The following is a 19,219-nucleotide window of genomic DNA, read 5'->3' on the forward strand; positions in this document are numbered from 1 at the left end:
AAACTTAACAGCACTGGAGAATTGGGATTAAGGGTATGTAGCTATAGTGCAGCAATTTAATACTCAGATGTGCTTAACTCTGTGAACAGGTCAGGGCTTTTCCCAGGCTTCTACAAGCAGCAGGCAACAGAATTTTTGCTTTTCCTCTTTCCCACCTCAAAATCACTTTGCTTCAGTAAGTATGCATGGTGCACATGGCAAAGTATTTATAGTGCCACCTAGCTAAATTTGTGGCTGCCACTTCCATTCATTCCTTCTTAAAATCCTGGGAAATTCTTGCAGTAGAAATTGCAGTAATGAAGCAGCCTCACTTTGCAGTTGGGCAGTGAATGGGCAGGGAAAGCCACAGAAAAGACTGCATGTGCAGCAGCTGGTACCTGCCAAAGAGGCCATTTGGTGTGAACAATACATGGAAGAGGCAATGTTTGTGAGCTGTTTGGGGGTATTTTTGAACAGCTTTGGAAGCAGCCCACCAAGTGGAACAAAGCAAGGGAGCTTTCTCTTCTCTCAGACCATTATCTGCACAGAAGCACTCACAGCAGTGGCATTACAGTTACAGGGGAGATAAATGACAGGACACTTCCTCCTGCCATACAACACCATTAAAGACTATTTCACCCTTCAGTCATATTTTCAAGGCCTTTAGTTATTGTTTTTTCCTTCCCTATGGGTTCTTTCCACCTGATGCTCCAGCTATGAAACAGAGCCAGTCACGTCTCACATTTGTCCAACACACTGAGATCTGTGTATGAACGTGCAAAGACAGATGATTTTTTCTGAAAACAAGTTGTGTGGCTTGTGAAAAATAAACCAAACAAGTGTTATTTTTAAAATTTTGTTTCATTTATTTGGCAGTAATATCCAAACCCCCCTGCTTCAAAAAAATTACAAAATCAAGTAAAATAAGTGCACTAAGGAAACCTACAGAATACTGATAAATTTCACACACGTACAGGAGGGAATATAGAAGGAGGAGTGGGATTTCTTTGTTTGTTGTTTAAATTTGGTTTTTTGGAAAAAAACAAAACAAAACAAAACAAAACAAAACAAAACACCTTCCCTGCCCCTTGTAGTCTGTACAGCAATCGTCCTAGAGGGCAATGGCTGAAATTCAGCACTTCCTTCCCCAGCAGCCAGGTTACCCTGCAGGAGTTAAGTGACTGACCAGCCTGCAGCAGCCTGAGCATTGCTCAGTCTGGGCTGCCCTTCCCCTCTGTGCAGGGAGCGGAGATGTTTGAGAACTGCTGCCCTTAGAACGGCCCCACTCTCCACCGCATCCCTTTGGGGGGGGCACAAGGAGGAAGAGGCTCCACAGGCCGCAGCCCCTTCCAGAGGCACTGTTGCTGCACTCCCAGCCTGCTGCCCCAGGTTACCCTGGGATCTGTTGTATGGCTTCTCAGAGAGCTCAGCTTGCCGGAGACCGCAGCCCATCCCTCAGCCTTCAGTGCAAGAGCAAGCTCTGTAAACCTCAGCTGCCAGCACACGTCTCTGGCTGCCCCAGCAGCCACCCCCATCCACATGGCTGCACAGCCCCAGCAGACAGGAGGGCACAGAGAACATGTCACACAGTGCAGCCTACAGAACCCCTGAAGCTGTGTATTCACCTCCCCTTCCTGCATGTGCTCTGGTTTTCACAGTTGGAGATACTCCTGACTGAACAAGATGTTATCCCCATCCAGGGAAAGCCTTTAAGGCAAGCTGTTGTGTTTTCTCTAAGGCACTTTAACAATCCAAGCTGGAAGGAAGTGATCTGGGAGGCACTAACTACCTTTTAGAGCAGGGTTGGAATAAAGCAAAACATTTATTAACAATGTTCCTGTGACTCCAGATCCAGCACATGAAGCCCTTTCACTTATACTCTTGTGAAGGAGCAAGGCTATGTCTAATGGGTGCTCCTATTTTACCAACCACTTCTTCCAGTGTCACCAGAATACAATGACTCTGTCCCAGTGTAGCACTGTCCACATTACCCTCAGCTCATATGGACTCATTCCTCTCACCTTCACAGGTCAAAGCTGCTCAAATCCACACCCTCGTGAGAAAAAAACCCAGCCTCCTTGTGTATTTATGATGCCAAAACCTCCATGGCAGGGTACATTATGGTTTTCACTGGAAAAGTAGCACTCTGAAAAAGTCAATGGAAGTCCTCTAGCTTCACATCAGGAAAACAACTCAAAGACCAGACAGCCTTTAACACATCTGGCTCACGGGAAAGAGCACAGGAGGGACCAAGCTTTCTTCTTTTCCTATACTTCGAGGTACCAGCTCATTCCTCCTCTCCAAGGAAAGCACTGTGCAAAAAGGGGAAGGTTAGGACAAAAGTCCTGCTGATCTTCACTCAAACCAGACATGCTTTTGCAGATGCAAGTGGAATTTTGCTTGAGTAAGCAATAGGGACTGCAAGACACCCAGCAACAATTGCTGAAGTTGCTCACAAACAGAAAGAGGGAAGTCACAAGCAGTTGTCTCAGGGCACATGCAACTGCTTGGGAGGCACAGACAGCACAGGCACAAAGGGAACATGGGTGTTCAGGTGTGTATGAAGTACATTTGACAACTGCATAAGAAAATCAGCCAGGCTTCAGGCTACAGAGGTGACTATGAACGAAACAGCATTTCATTCACATCTAGGACCAATGCTCTGAGAAACGTGTAGGATGAAACTGACCCATGAAGGAATGTGAGAGTGGTCAAAGGTGGTCTATCAATGACACTGAGAAATGCGCCAGTAATGAGGCTTCCAGCCCTGACTCCAAACTCATACCTGGAATCGAAGAATAATGCTGCTGCCTCAGCCCAGAGGAAGACGAAAAGCCCAAGACGATACCAACAGCACAACTAAACAGTTTTCTACATAGTTAAGCTTTTTAAGATACTGTACTAATGGGATTGCCTGGTCCCTCTGTCTCTAGACTACTTTGGGCAATTAAGAGAGGCACGAGCACAGACTTTGAGCACATGGCCAATGCTAGCTAAGGGAGCGAGAGCTAGAGAGCTGCAGTGGCAGTCTGTGTCTGGTGAAACTAATTACATCCAGCCCTGTCTCTTCTTCCCACGAGGGACACTGCTATCCCCAGCTGGGAAATACCCTGTAGTGCAAGGCTCACAATTTGCCTGTGGTGTTTGTGGTGGCTGAGCGCGGTGCGATACAAACTGTGCATGGGCATTACAGCACTGTCAACAACAAAAACCCACACGCTGGGTTTTCTTGAAAGATCTAGAGCTACAAAACATACAAAAGCTGGATCACTACCATAGGACATAAAATAATAAAAAACCCAAAACAAAAACTAAAAGGGGGAGTCAGCATGTGAATGTGGTAAGAAAAAAATACGATAGCACCTCTAAGGAGGGGGCAGGGAGAGTAAGAGTGAGATGAGGTCAAAAGGAACCATGTTGTGTTGGAGCCCACAATGTACTGGAGGAGCTGCGGGGACAGTCTAGTGGAAAGCAAGGAGGAATGTGCTGGACTCATGCCAGCAGCATGGCACCATGACTCCCAGGTGTCACACCAGGCTGACCAGCTTTGAGGAGCTGAAACCAAAGGGTAAGGTCCTTGGATAATGATGCCCTGCAGCACACGTGTTCAGCCACAAAACTGCCAGGCCTGTATTTCTGCAACCAAAGCTGGTGCTGACAATTGTATTGATTGAATTTCTATCCAGCAGTGACCTCCATCCTTTCCCCAGATCCAGGGGAACAAGAAATCCCTGTTAGTTCTTGGAGGGAACAGCTGTCTGCTCTGGGAAAGGGTCCCAGAGGCTGCTGTAAGTCCCTCCCAGCCTTCCAAGGTCCCAGCAATGAAGCTCCCTGAACAGGTGGGCTCTGCTCCCCTTTCCTGGCCCCATTCTCTGTGTATTACAAAACAAATAACCCATTGCTATACATGTAAATATCTGTGACTGGGCAACTGTAGCAGACACTTGTGCATACTGAGATCAGCACTGGAGGACAGGGTGGCAGGTTGGGCCCATCCTCCTGGGCTCCTCCGCTGTGGAGGCCCCTTACATCTCCTTGGTGCTCATTCTCTTGGTCTTCTCAGCCGTCTCCTAGAGAAAGAGAGCACAGAAGTGAAGCTCTGCACTGACACGGGAATTGGTGGTGCTCTGAAGCCTTTGGTCCATTCACAAGCAGTGCCAACACTGGCTTATATCTTAAAGCCCCACACCTGTATTTGTCCCCACAGGCAAGAGATCCCCCTTTTATTGTGCTCCCCCTTCTACCAGAAGTCTCCAAGTAACAGAAGCAGAGGGAACTCCTCTGGCAAGGGGACACTTAGTGCAAGCAGACCTTTCCAGCCTCACGCTAACCTGATGCTTCTGCAGTTCCTGAATGTATCTGGCCATTTCCTCCTCAGTCAAATCTTGATCAGGTCGGTGTCTCTGAGCAGGCACCTTCTCATTCCTCCCTGCAAACAGAAATGGAGTTTCGTGTTTCACAAACAGGGGGTACACATTTCAGATGCTGAACCATGAAGAACAAAGAGAGGCAGGTCAGCCACAGCATCCCTCAAGCTTAAGAAGCCTTTCCAGGAGGAAGGTATGGGTTGGCTTCCTAGAAAGAGAACGAGCCTTGTGGCTGCCTGGGACTTCACAAATTGGGTGTCCAGTCTGTCCCTGTCTCTCCTTCCCACGTGACTGATAATAAAACCACATGGAAGAGGCTGCATATTATTCAAAAGAAACACCTATAATTAGTTCAAACATCTTTGCCTCTTGTAAGGAGTAAACGGAAGCTCAGTGCTACCCAAGTACATGAACTGATACCTAATGAAGAGGTAATTTCACTCAATGAAGATGCAACTTGCTGATGTGTTTGATCTGATTCTTCAGTTTCATTATTCCTCTAACCCCTCTGCTGCTCTGACATGGGCAGAAAGTCAAGGAATTGTTCTCCCATTGCATGGATGCAGGGAACAAAGTAGGCAGCAAGAACAGGTATTGCATAGCAACTTTGAAGGTTGTTTCTGGGGAGGCAACAAAAAGAGTCTCTCATCCTGCTGCTTAATCTATGACACCTACACACAGCTCCTCTGGCAGCTCTATTAATACTACAGTTGTCTTTTCTCAGGTGAGTTCCTGCTGCTACAGCTAAGTCTGGGCTGAGGTGATCCTGAAGGCTCTGCTGCAGAAAGTCAGATAAACATGAAAAACTCTGTATGCACTGCTGTCGTTCCCCTCTCTCCTACTCTGCCCAAGCTACTGACTATAAATCTGAACCAGTGTACTGCTGGCAGGTCCCACACAGCACTGAAACAAAGCTCATGTAAGGGCCTGGTTTCTAGGGAAGAAGGCCAGAAAAATGCAGCAAGGGCTGAGTTGCTAGGGGAGAAGGCCAGAAAAATGCAGCACCATGCTGGCAGGATGGATGCGACTCCTTAGGAAGGACCCACACATTTGCCAACACAGGGAAAAGGTGGCGTTCCACTGGCCCTGGACTATCTGTGAGAAGGTGAAACAGAGAGCTGCTGTTCACAACTGCATCATGACTTCTCACAATTGTACCATGGCTGTGCAAGTTTAAGGGCCTTCCAAAGGGGGAACAAACAACCCTGGCATTACTATGAGCACCACCTTCTTTCCTCACCATCATTCTACAGTTTTTGGGGCAAGAAGCTAAAGTGCTTCCTTTTCATTGGATGAAGTTTCCTATATTCCCTCTGGATCAAGACAGGATCCTAGATCCTCTTTTACAAATTCCATAAACACAGATACAGTGAGGATACAGACACATGTACAGGAAAGCTGACTTGCTCACACCTACACATACAGTTGCAGCCAGTGATCTATTTGGTCTGCACCAGCTGGATGCAGAGTAGCTCTGGTCTGGAAGATTTAGTGCTGAATTTTTGTGACACCAAATCCAAACTACAAACCCCAGCAGCATTTCCCCCAGCTCAGTTACACACTTTCTGACCTCTGGAACAGTACCAGCTTGGGTTTGACTAACATGGAACATGTCAGGGTTATGCAGAAACCACCCATGGAGAAGCTGAGGAGAAGCTGTAGAGAGAAGAAACCTGGATAGCTGGTGCCTTTGGAAAGACAGAGAGTGAGAACTCCTTTTGTCCAAACCCAAACACAGTAATTATGTGGAGAGCATACGGACCCTCGCACGTCATTGCGGTGCACACCCAGTTCCCACAGGCACAGACGCAGCGGTTGCACTCCACCTGGGTCTCTGCTCCATCCTCATAGGTCTCATCTTCCAGGGCACACTCTGAAGAGGCACAAAACAAGGGCAGTGATTGTGGGATAGTGAGCAGGCTAAAGACAACATACTTTGGAGATGTTTTAAGAGAGAGAACATGAGGTTTAAGGCAAAGCCTTCCTTCCCCCAACCACCAGAAGTTTCCTAATGACTAAAATATTCATTCTGAATTTGGTGAGTGAAATCAACCAAAACATAATTTTGGGAAAGTCAAACACTTTGTTCTTCTTCCTCAGAAGAACACATTTCAACTTCTCAATTCCAAATGAAATCTCAACGTTGGATTTGTTTGAATTTCCTTATCTGTTATACAAAGAAAAGAACCCCTGAAATGAAAGCTTGGGTTATTCTGATCCAGGTAGGGATAAATTGGGGAAATGATTTGTATATTTTCTGTTGCCTTGGGAAAGGAAGGAAAAAAAAAAAAGATTTCTTATTTCAGCTCACATTTCTTCTTCCAGCTACATTACATCTTTAAGTCAACGCCCCCCCAAGCACTCAAAGGTGTTAAGTGATAACGAGCTGATGAAGTTTTCCAGGGAAGGTGCAGCATCCCTAGTTTCTCACTGAAACAGGCAACAGCAAGTTCAACTTAATATTCCCAAGAAAGCATGGCCTCTGCCTGCTGCTCAGTGCCACTGCAGGGGGATGTAAGTCTGGCCCCTTTGGACTCTCAGCCCCCCGGGAGACAATGAGATGACTGGCTATGTGCACCTGGTCAGTAGAACACTAAGCTGCTTTCACACCAACTGGATCACTAAGCAGGATTTGGAAGGATAGTGAACTTTGAGATGGTCATCAGGGAGGCTCTCTGTGTGAAAGCTAGAGCATAGCAGGACTTTGGTCTGATTTTCCTAAGTTATCTGGCCGTGAACTCCTCACGTGATTGACCTCTGCACTGTTAAATACATGCCTTGACCTTACAAGCATACCATACCCATTCAAGCTACGTCCTTGCTTCTAAAATCCAAACCTTTCTCATTACAAGGGCTGCAGAAGCTCTGGGACAGAAAAAGCAGTACTTTCAACAAAGCAGGGACAATGGTGCTGTTGGATGAGAGGCAAGCATATATTAAAATTATCTCTGGCAGTGGAGTTACAGCACCCGATGTCTGGCCTGAAGCTGATCTCTTTTCTTTCCTCCCTTCCCAGGACCCCTCTTGTTCCCCAAGATAAGTGAGGAGCTCCTACTTTTCTCTGGTGGGTTGAAGGATGGGCTGAGGCACTTGAGAAATTCATTGAAGCTGAGCTTCCAGTCAGCATTTTCATCTGACAGCTCGATGAGGGCATCTACGCAGAGTCCCCTGAAAGGAAACACAGAGGCTTGTTCTGCACAGGGCTGTGCTAGGCTGGTCCCTGCTCTACTGTCTTCAGAGTGCAGGTGAGTAAAAACAGTAATAACTAGGGAGACTCCATTAAGATGTCTGGCAGAAGTGGCTTCTCTAAGGAAACCTCATGGGATACAGAGAAAATAAAAACAGTCACAAAATACTCTGGCAAGGGGCTGAGCGGGGGGGGGATATTCAGAACAGCAGGAATAGGACATACACATTTGTTGACACCTACATGCTGTGACACAGGTAGAGGTGCAAGCACAGCATAACCACAAGCAGCCTTTTCTCACAGAGTGGCACACTTAAGAGAAAGGGAACCTCTCAAACTATACGCTGCATATGAGCGATGTTTTCCCACCATCTTCCTTGTGCTGGATCTAGCTGTAAGCAAAAGGTGAGGGAAGTCCTCTGGAAAGCTAATTTATTAGGAAATTGAAAGAAGATGACAAATCTTCTGTCACCCAGCTCCCTTCTGGCTGCCTTAAGGCAAAAGAGGGTTGGAATACATGCCTAACATGAAAGGTAGAGATAGGACTGCTCCTCTTGTGGTGTTCACACCTATTTAAGTGAGGAGCCACTTCATACAAAGTTATCTTTGTCAGTGCAAACCCTAACTGATATTTGGTCTGCACCAGCTGGATACAGAGTAGCTCTGGTCTGGAAGATTTAGTGCTGAATTTTCATGACACCAAATCCAAACTACAAACCCCAGCAGCATGAGTGAATTTCCATGTTCCATTCTACCACATCTGCCCTCCCTCTGGTACCCTGTCCACTGCCCACCTGAGCAACTTGTTGGTCTCCTGGTCCATGTAGGTGGTGATGTTGATGGCAGTCTCATTCTGCTCCACAAATTTCAGGAATTCAGTGGAGTCCAAGCGAGAATCACCATCATCAAAGCTCTGCAGGGGAAGATGGGAAGATGTGAGAGGCTCTCATTTATCATTTCAAGGTACACCTCTTCCTTCTTCCTCTTCCATATGTACTTAGCATTTTGAAGCTTTAGTGAGACAAGTTCCATTATCCCTGTTTTTCACAAAGAAAGAGGCTCAGAGAAAAGCAGCAACATATCCATATTAGCCTCAGAATGAGAGAGAGATGATCCTAGCCTTGTTCTCACAGATAAGCTACACTGCCTTTCATTCACCTCCTGCTGCTTGATTTATGGCTCTAACCCTATTTCTCCCCTTTGTTCCAGCCAGCTCTTAGTTTTCTTACATACGTCCTGCCTTAAAGCAGACCAGTTGCATTCAAGGAGGTGTCAGCTTTCCAATATGTGTAAATCCAAAGCTGTGCCTGGACTCTGACAGTGACAAAAGGGAAAATCACAGGAAGCAATTTTCTGCTGATACCAGGGAAAAATTTAATGCAATAGCACAACATCTCACCATCAACTTCTTAAGGTCCTGACAAGGCTCCTGGCACTGAAGAGCAGCGTTTTTAGCCCCAAAATCCTGGCTGTACTCCCACAGAAGTAATTGCATTTTGCCTTCCTGTTTGGAGATGTGACACCACAGTGCTGGGCACGCAGCAGGAACTGCTGTGCCCCCTCAGAGACAGCTGCATTCCTGTGAGTGGAAAATTAATCTTGCACACAGACTGCTGCCACCTAATTTTTGCTGCATGATTGGGGTAGGTCACTGTGGCTCCTTGTGTAGTGCTCTCAGGAATGCTGGAAGAGACACTGTTGTTACCTCAGTGTGTTTCAGGAGAAACATCTAGGGCTAGGGAAATTACTCTGTGTGCTTATCCTCCATAACTGCTCCACAGGTCAACTTCCACTAGAGTTTGAAGCCTCTTGTCCTGCTTTTTTTGTGAAAATAACTGCAGTTCTCTTAATGACCCAGACTGTTAAGTGAGTTTTCTTGCCTTTCAAAGCTATGGTCTGCATTAAGGCATTCCCACAGAGACCCTCCAAAATGGAGCAGCTTCCCACTACTGGCCTTGCTCCTCTTGAAATAATGTCCTTCAAGGTCATGGCCTGCCTGACGAACAAAGCACATCCCAGTGAGCCCCACAAGTCAGGTTTCCAGGAGGGAAATAGCTTAATGCTACATCTACAAACCTCCCCATCAAGGAGAAAAGGGAAAAGCTTCATGTCAGCTATCTCTCCAGTGTTTCTACATGCAGGGCAGGAATCAGGCCATTTGCTGGGCAGGCATGCAGAGCCCCACAGCTTGGCATGACAAAATTCCTCCAGTGACTGCAGACACTCATTGCTGACACAAATTACTGTGCATTTGAAGCCATTTAGTTTGTTTTGCCTTGATTTGTCTCAAGTTTTTCCAAACTCTGAATTCTGCTTTAAAAATGTTTCAAAGCTTTAAGAATAAGATGGCTGATAAGGTGGATTACACCTGACCAAGAATCACAAGATCACAGAATCATTAAGGTTGGAAAAGACCTCCAAGACCATTGAGTCCAACCTCTGATCGAACACCACCTTATCAACTAAACCACAGCACCAACTGCCACATCCAGTTGTTTTCTCAAACCCTTCCAGTGGTGGTGACTCCACCACCTCCCTTGGCAGCCCCTCTTTCCCCAGCCTGTAGCACTGCCTGGGGTTGTTGTGACGCAAAGGCAGGACCCAGCACTTGGCCTTGCTGAACCTCATATTGCTGACCTTGGCTGCAGAAATTCACCCTTTGGTACAAGTAGAGGCATTGTTTTGCCATAGGAACTTCCACCCAGTGGCTGGGATCAGTGCTCCAGAAAAAGTGGGACAGTCAAGAGAGCTTGAGGCTGCCTGCCTCTGAGCTGCAGCCATGGGATGTCACCAGCACACTGACAGGCGTGGGGACAGCAGGTGTGAACGGGTTATGCAGTGACAGTGCAACAACCCTGTGGCTGGCTCATGCATTTCAGCAAAGCCCATGACCTGGGGAGACCCTGCAAAAGTGGCTGGGGACAACACATTTGCAGGGAGAGGGACCGACACAGGACACTGCTGCTTTTGGGTGCTGGCAGGCACTGACAGGAGTGCCCAGGGCAGTGGGTTTTCACACACAGAGCAGCATTAATGGGTGCAAATGTGAGGATGCTCTGTGGAGCGAGGGGACCAGCTCCTCTGTCTCACCAGGGGGTGCCATTGCCATGGCAAATTTGCTGGCAGTGCTAACTCCTGTCAGGCACCATTAATCTCTCGCTGTCAACAGCTCATGATTTAAATGCTCTCCCCTCTTCCCCACCTGCTCCTCCAGCTCCATCCTGAATGCTTTGAAGTCTCTATCAGGAGCCAGGCAAGAGGGGGAGGGACACAGCAGTGCATGTGGCAGGAGCATGGGAGAAGCTTGGGATCTGCTGGTTACAGAAGGGGGTGGGGATGGGCTGAGGACAGACTGATGGGGAGGAGGGAAGAACAGGATTATTGCAAAGCCCAAGACCCAAGTGGCTCCTTTCACTCTGCAGAGTACTAGGGAACTGCCAGCTCTTGGCCACAACTGGGACATATTCCTTTAAGCCCCCAAGTGTCCCCTATATCCATCTCAATATGGCCTTGGGACTATCTGGAACAAAGGATCAGCTGCCACAGCTTCCTGCATTTCCAGCACTTTCACCTTTTTTCCTCTGGCTTTTTACCCCTGAGATTAGTAGTTCTCTACTCTGCCACAGGGACATGTGGCTTGCCCTCCTCCTTTTCCCCAGGGCAGGTCAGACACCAGGAGCCGGAGATGCTCCACATCTGGTTGTCACAAGCTGCGTCAGTGGCTCAGTCAGTGGCTGCTGCAGGCAGCCCATAACACATCAGGCTGTGGGATTTATCAGATCCCTATGGTCCCCAGTTCAACAGGCACATCACACACTGGAGCCTCTCAGCTGTGGGCATAGCAGCTGTTTTACAGTGACAAGGCAAGAAGTGTTGTTTGGGCTCTGAGGCAGGTGCTGCTCTACTTGCCTTGAAATATTTGTCCAGGACTTCACTGTAGTTACTGCCCTTGGAGAACCACCCATCTGGGATAATCTCAGCTTCCAGCCACTGAATGACCCGGCGACGAAGCTCATCCCTGTCCGACTGGTAGCAGACAACTGTAACGGGAGACAGTGCAGCAGAAGGAAATACAAGGGTGAGAGAAATGAAGCTGGCAGGGAGACCACAGAGAGAGGCCTGGAAATAAAAGCCAGCCAGCCCACCCTGATGGCAGTTTGCAGCCCTCTTGGTCTAGTCCTTGGAGTTACATCACTGCCAGATCAAGCAGATGTGTCATGTGCTGAATAGCGGACAGGCTGTTGGTGACACCATGTGGCAAGGCCGGAAAACAACACTCCTGCCAAAGCTCTTCCTTCCCATCCCTGAAGCTTGGGGAAGAACAACCCAGAGCTGACTCATCTTGGTGTGAAGAGTCCCAGACTGAGGGAGGAAGGTAACTGACAGTCCCCAGGCTTTCCGACACTGTGCAGAATTGGCATTCAGCTGTCAACCCTAAAATACCAAAACCTCTATCCTCTGCAAGGGTGAAGACTAGACTGAGCAAGCCTTTCTACCACTCTTCTCCAAGATTTGAATTTTAGGGCCTACTATCTCAGGAAATTTTGTTTCTTCAAAGCCCTGATTTGTCCACTCTGACTGGAAACAAGAGGGGTCAAGTTGGGCTCGTTCACTCACAGTGCTTGCCAGTGTCACAGGTTTCTCCAGGTGGTTATCACTTCGTGTGCTAGTACAAACCATGCCTTTGGAAACAAAACTGAAAGCCTGGCTGTGAATTGTCACACCTGCCCAGTGGTCAGTGAAGCCAGAAAAGGAATCAGCATGCATTCACATCACTTACACACACTACGGATCTTCTGAATACAGTGACTACTATCACAACGAGATGGAGAGATGAAAAAACCCAGCTCTGTAGGGATTCTGCATGTTTAATTTTGAACTTCTTTAAAACTGCTCTACAGTGGTGGCCATGCTCTGACATGGTCCTTCCTCTTTAGTTTGTATGAGACTTTGCTCTCATCTGTCCTAGGAAATTAAAGTTGATGATTATACAGCTCCAGTACTTAAGAGGTCATGACTGAGAAAAGGAATTCCCCTGATGAAGCATGAGCCATGGTCCTAAAATCCAGAGTCTTAAGTACGCATGGCAATACGTAAGGGGAGAAACCAAGCACAGGGAATCAAAGAAGCTTATAATTTAGGTGATCATAGAATCATTTAGGTTGGAAGAGACCCTTAAGATCATCTTGTTGGATGACGGTAGAGGCATTTCAGCTGTACCTCCTGACTCTCTGCCTCTGCACCCATTGGTTCATCCCTCCTAAAGCAAAGTTTCCTTTTAAAAGAGTGCTCTTGGAGTTGGGGACAACAGCTCCACAGTTGTTCTGTCTCAGATCCCCAGTGAAGGAGGTCAAAGAGTGCTCCATTCCTCAGTCTGGGTGATAAGCACAGTTTGTGTCCCTGGGGGAAAACTGGGTTTCACTGCACCTTGACTATGCTGAGTCCCTGAGACATCCCAGCATAAGTGAAAAGCCCAGGAAACGTATGAGTTCTGAAAGGTTACCCAAGAGTAAAGAGCTGGGCAATCACATTTCAGCTGATTTATCAACTCAGACTCTGTTACAGGCCGTGCAGGGTATGACTTTTACACAGAGCTCTGCAAGTCCCCCAGAACACCCTCCTGCCCATCTCCCAGAGCATACAAATGCATACAGAGGCCTCAGCCAAACAGGAGACAGCTTCTTACCTGGACTTGCAGCTGGATTCTCAGACTTCTTCTCTGTTAATGGAAAGACAGAAGAGGACATTTCTGATGCAGTGTGTAGCAATACAAATCTCTTCCCACCATGGGTAAAAGCAGAGGAACCTGGGACTCTTTGGAAATATGGGGACCACATATGTGATTGAGGGGCTGGAATCCCCTGGATGCAGAGGAGATACCGAGGACAGTTTAGATTGAAGAATTGAAGGCTCAGGGACAGTGTCATCAATGTTTATAAATCTGATGGAAGGAAATGAGGAAGACTGCAGCAGACTTTTATCCATGGTATCCAGTGACAGGGCAAGAGACAGTGGGCACATATTTAAACACATGAAACTCTGCCTAAACACAAGAAAACATTGCAGCTGGCATGGGGGATGTTAAACAGCCTCATTGATGAGGAAAAATCCTTGCTCCTAAAGTTACTGAGGTCAGTTATGAACATGGATGATAGTATTGGTTTTAGGAGTTTATCCTGAGAGCATAACCCTTCCTCAGCAGTTAAACTGAGACATTTACCTGGCTGAATCCAAAAGCTCAGAGAGGAGCAGCAGGAGCAAAAAGTTGCTCTGCTCCCCTGAGCGCTGCACTCCCAGCAGCTTAGGGAGACAATAGCTCCAAGATTCCACCACAGCCAAGGTGTCAGGATTTTGAGTGCACTAATGAGGGCCTTAACGATCCTGCTGGCCTCAACTAAAGCCTCCATCCATACTCTCTAACTGTGAGCCATGAGGCTCCATTTCATATCTGATGTCTCAACCCCTAATCCTTGCCTGTGACCATTATGTTGCAGCCATGCCTGTCTCCAGCTCTGTTGCAACCACTCTCTTCCATAGATTGTTGATCCAGGCCCTTACTTGGTGACTCTGTTTCCACTTTGATCTCAGCCTTGCTACAGACTGCATTACTGTGAGCTTTTCTGGCTGTTGTCTGATTCTAGTCACCCAAATCACTAGCCCTGACTTTATGACTTGATTTCAGGCCTACTTCATCACCAGCAGCTTGCCTGGTCATCTGGACTCTTGCTTGAATCTGGCTACTGTTCAGAGGCTTGCCTTGTTTACCCCACTCAGCAACTGTGGGACAAGATCTGGGCTGATGAGGCCTCTGCCTTTCCTTGTTACCATGTTTCCCCTTCCAACTCTTTGTCTCTGAGAGTGCAGCCAGCCCTCCTGGCCAGGGTTACCTTTGCAGTGGCCATCGTAATCCACCTGGATCTTGGAGCCAGTGAGGCAGGCGTCACGGTGCAGCTCACAGTGGTTCAGATACGTCTTGCCATTGCTCCCACACACAGGCCTCTTGTGAGGTTTGCATTTCTGTGGGAGAGCCAGAGAACACAGCGTTTTACCTGCCTCCTTGGGACAGCTAGAGGGAGGCAGGTGAGTCCCCACCATCAGCCCAGCTCAGAAGTCCTTGGCATAGTCCCCTTGGCCCTGTGTTTGGAACAGGCTAACTCACACATCATTACCCCAGAAAAGCCCACACAGGGAAGTCTGCGGGTGTGAGTACAAAGGCCTCCCTCATCCCAGTTTCTATCACCACCAGCATGACAGGAGTCTTTCTGAAAGCAGACCCTGCAGAGAAATCAGTGCTCAGCATAAATACAGAGCATAATCCTGCAACTGCTGCTCCATGTGCCATGGACATGTCACAGGTGTTTCTGTGCCTCTGGTCTATGCACTTGTCCTTGCTTGGCTCCATTGCATCTCCCTGTAGACTCTGCTCCACTCTTCTGCAACCAAATGGCAGAATAAGCCATCAGCCATGAACAAACAGCACAGCCTACAGCAAAAGAGTTCACCAGTGCCACTGTTCAGGCTATGAGCTTCTTTCTTCGGTCCCTTTTGGGCTGGCCAAGCCTACCCAGAGTGACAGACTCTCTTCCTACTAACGGGGCACTTCATTCTCCAGTGCCCAGGCTGGTCACATCAGAGCTGCAGGCTCTGAGGGAAGGGGGAATGAAGAACCACATGGCCATTCCCAAGAGCCAGGCAGAAATGTTTTGAAGGAATGGGGCAGAGCAGAGTAGGGAGACACTGTGTCTCTACAGCTGGGAAAGACTCTTCTAATCATCCCTGACTCCCTGCTGGATAAAGCTATTCATCCTCACAGCACTCTACCACAATTATTTCCATTATACAAAAGCTGATTTTTAGTAGGGTGCTTGTAACCTCCTCAAACAAGATGCCAGTGAGGGCAGGCTGTCTTGGAGCTCACACACCACTCTCTAGAGTGCCCTTCAAAGCCAGCTGCATATCCATACCCCACTGGGCTTTCCCAACAAAAGACCTCCAGTCAAGTCTCCTGTGCTTGTAAAGACCCTAGGCAGTCCTGCAAGCAGCACAGCTGCGAGTCCCAGACTATATCTACCCTACAGGGCTCTTCTCCCACACAACACTGCAAACAATCCTGTTGTTTGAAGAGCCACTGTGAATTTGCAGCTGCTTCAAAACAGCCATAGCTTTATTCCATCATGGGATCCTTCCAGTGAAAGAAACCTGTCTGGGGGGTAACAGTGGTGACACCTGTCCCAGACACAGAAGCTGTGCTGCTCCCGTACCTCAATGCAGAGGCAGGTTGGCTCTCCCTTCTCTGTCACTGCACACTCACGCCCAGCTCCACAGAAAACATTGGCACAGATCTTAGATTTGCTCCTTGGCTCCTCCTGCAAGATACAAAGTCAGAGACACAAAATACATTATTTCCCAGAAGAGTAGCAACACAGTTAAAAAAAAATAACACATTTAACTGGTATCAAGACCAAAAGGTACCACGGTGGTGAGGTGGGGATGACAGAACAAGAGAGATATGACTGCAGTAGATGGACAGCTCAGACAATAAGAAAGAGCAGACATAAGAATGAGGGCTACAGTCCCAACAATACAGGGTTTCCTTGAGGTCATTCCTGGAAAATCACCAGAGAGAACTGGAGCAAACATGAGCAAGAGAAGTCTAGCATGAATAATTTGCTCATGTCAAGGAGGGCTGTCTTTAAAATTTCTTCTCATGGAGGGTAGGGAGCAGAAATGTCTTTGCTTAAGACATTGAGGAGGAAGGTCAACATATCCCTAGAGGAAGGTGCAATAGCAAACAGGCAAAAGAAATTGCCACCAGGCACCAGATAATGTCCCTGTCACAAAAAAGTCACAAAACTACATGACCCATTATCTTGCTTTCACTGGTCAAGATTAAACACTTTAAAGGAAGCAGCGCTGTCGTGGATAAGATAATTATACAGTAACCCTCCCATAATGAAAATTCCTTCCTGGTTCCTGACAGCCTGCAGTTGACTTATGCCCTGCAGCACAATTTACAAGCTTTACAGTTTTCTCCTAGCCAAAGCCATCACAAGTATTGTTGTTCACATAACTGTCAAATTTTTTTTTTTTTGAGTCCCACTGCATTCCTAAACTGGTGACACCTAGCATGGAGTATTTCCATAGTTTAATCATGTTTTTGATACAACCACCACTTACTTTTATCCATTTAATGCTTTTTAAAAATACACTTCTAAAAGAAAAGGTAGTTCCAGGGGTTCAGACTTTGGCTTAATTCCCTGCTTTGCCATTAATTTCATTTGGGACTCTCATTTCATCTACTATTTTCCACCTGTATGTTGAGTATATGCCAGCCAACTGGCTTCTGCAACAGTTTTGTATCAGAAATAAGACTGAGGAACGAAAAATAATCAGTGAGATAAGTCAATCACATCTGCTGTGTTTCTTCCTTCTAATACAAAAATATTTTTTCACCTTCTCATCTATTATTCTTAAAATCTCCTCATTTGTGGCATCTTTGTACCTCCATCACATACTTTTGAAAATAGGTGATGAAATAGAAACATAATTTGTCAGAAGAACAAGTGTTATTGACAAATGCTGAACACATTTTTTTCTCCTGTTTATTCTTTATCCTAATTTTTTGTTTGTTTTGCTTTTAAACCACAATTTCAGAGAGCTGCTGTCTTTACAGCCCACAGAGACAGCCAGATCATTTTCTGAATAACCTTGCCCTGGTCTTCAGAATGGTTTGTTTGCTGGCCTACTGCACAATTCATCAAACCCGAGAAGGTCTTTTCAAAGCACTGCAGGAATCCCTCCAGGTTCACATAGTGACAAACATCTTTCATACTCTCTATAGGTGTTCCTATTTTGCTGCTTATCCTGTCAAATACAGTATTTGGACATGCCAGTCTTAGCTGAGAAATGTATCCCATGTCCCAGGCCTGTTCTCCCTATGAAGATAGTGTTATCCTCCCTCTGCCTTTTAACCTCCTTTCACATATTGTTTCTGAGCTACAAGCAACACACTATCCCTTCTACTGCATCCACCACTCTCTATTCACCTTCCAGTGGAGAGCTGGGGTAAATGACCTGGGCACTTCTGGGGTGGGATGGCACAACAGGAGTACTTCACTGCACAAAGCAATCTCATGCAACTGGGGGCAGTGAAGGAAGAATAGCTCATTTTGCAAAATGCTCAAAGAAAAACCCAAATTGTCTAAGGCCAGAGTCTGACTAAGGGCACTCACACACCTAAAATGCACCGTAGCTACCAAAGTGCTGATCCATTTAAGGGGTTTTGAATAATGTGTCAATCCCTTCAAGCAGTCAAAGACCAGAAAAAAACAGCTGGGCACGGCTTTGAACCACCACCCGGCGAGGTCTGGCAATAGATGGCAGTACTCTGCCTCTCCCATGGACAGGCAGGACTGCCAGCAGCCACCTCCCAGTCCATGCTCACCGATGCCAAACCTGGCTTTTGATTCCTGTCTGGGACTTAAGGCACTGCTACAACGCAACCGGCCTCAACAAGCATCCGCAGTGCCCAGGATCAGGTTGCACGACTCCTCTTCCCACAGGAGCTCACTTGGAAAGCTGGTCTCCAGTGTGCCCAACCATAGCTCCCTCCCTGGGAGTGCTAAAGCCCAGGAACCATCCCACAGCTCTTCCATTGGAACCCGGGCTGGAGATGCTGGCCAGGGTGACACTGCCAGAACAGCTTCTGAAGACACCCTGCCACCTGCCAGGCTACAAGCCCACACTACTCTGATTTTTCTTATTAATCTAAGCAATACAATTTGCTGGTTTGTTTCTTCTTGTTGCCTTAAGTCTTCCTAGGCTGGCAGTGGGTTGGAGCTGGTTGCCACTTTACAGCATGGCTTTCTCCACTCAGGGTTCAGCCAGAAGAAGAAAAGAAGCCAGCTGCTCTGGCTGCCCTCTTACTGTGGCACAGGGTTTCTAAAAGCCAGCTGTGGAATACCACAGGGTGGGAGCTCTTTCTAGCAGCTCCTGGCTGCCTTCCCAGCAAGCGTGGGAGTCTCCTGTGCACAACTGAGTGTAACAGGGACAGAGGTAGATGACTGGATGAGTACAGTGGGGGATCTGTGAATGAAGCTTTATAATCTCCCGATTCTCTGGTGATCTCCCAGAAGCTACCAGCCAAACTGGTTTCTTGTGACAGATATTCTGATCTTACCTTGGATCTTGACATGTTTGCTTTTTATAAAGCTTCACCTTCTGGAGTCATGTGAGGATGGCAGCTGCCACTTTAATATTAAATACTCATCCTTGCACCTGCCTCATAAAAGCTTGAAAATATGAACTGCAAATTTTAAAACTTTTAAATTTTAAATTTAAAAAAAGGACTCCACAGCATTTCAACATCATTGCCCTTATATCAAGATTTGGGGGCTGGAATCACAGCTTTTACACTGTTTTGTCCCTGAGAGCTGCCACTGCCTTTTCTGTCACCCTGTGCTTGGGAAGTGTCACCCGTTCCAGTCCACAGCGCGCTCGGGCAGGCGGAAGAGAAAGGGCACAGAGTCGTTATTAATTGCTGCATGGTGGCATTTCCATTGCAAGCCTTGGCAAGGCAGCTCCTCTCTTCTGCCTCGAGTGAGGTACCCAAGCTCACTCTCTGTTTGGGCAATGCTTTTACGTACTCTCTGCTGTCCAGAGAGCAAGAGGGAAGGTATAAAAGCAG

At 47.2% G+C, this 19,219-nt stretch overlaps 1 protein-coding gene across 1 annotated transcript in view; it reads right to left on the bottom strand.

Annotated features, from left to right (window-relative positions):
* Positions 1 to 821: 821 nt before the first annotated feature.
* Positions 822 to 19,219, bottom strand: part of FSTL1 (follistatin like 1) — a 52,932-nt gene continuing 34,534 nt past the window's right edge. The window contains exons 3-11 of the mRNA XM_069021189.1: positions 15,795 to 15,899; positions 14,421 to 14,550; positions 13,220 to 13,252; positions 11,443 to 11,573; positions 8,328 to 8,446; positions 7,402 to 7,514; positions 6,109 to 6,219; positions 4,311 to 4,408; positions 822 to 4,049 (exon numbers count right to left, since the gene is read on the bottom strand). Coding sequence (XP_068877290.1) covers positions 4,005 to 4,049; positions 4,311 to 4,408; positions 6,109 to 6,219; positions 7,402 to 7,514; positions 8,328 to 8,446; positions 11,443 to 11,573; positions 13,220 to 13,252; positions 14,421 to 14,550; positions 15,795 to 15,899 — 885 coding nt within the window. The 3' untranslated portion in view covers positions 822 to 4,004. The remainder of the gene's footprint in view (positions 4,050 to 4,310; positions 4,409 to 6,108; positions 6,220 to 7,401; positions 7,515 to 8,327; positions 8,447 to 11,442; positions 11,574 to 13,219; positions 13,253 to 14,420; positions 14,551 to 15,794; positions 15,900 to 19,219) is intronic.

This window comes from Aphelocoma coerulescens, chromosome 1, assembly GCF_041296385.1.
Source record: "Aphelocoma coerulescens isolate FSJ_1873_10779 chromosome 1, UR_Acoe_1.0, whole genome shotgun sequence".
NCBI classification, from domain to species: Eukaryota; Metazoa; Chordata; class Aves; order Passeriformes; family Corvidae; genus Aphelocoma; species Aphelocoma coerulescens.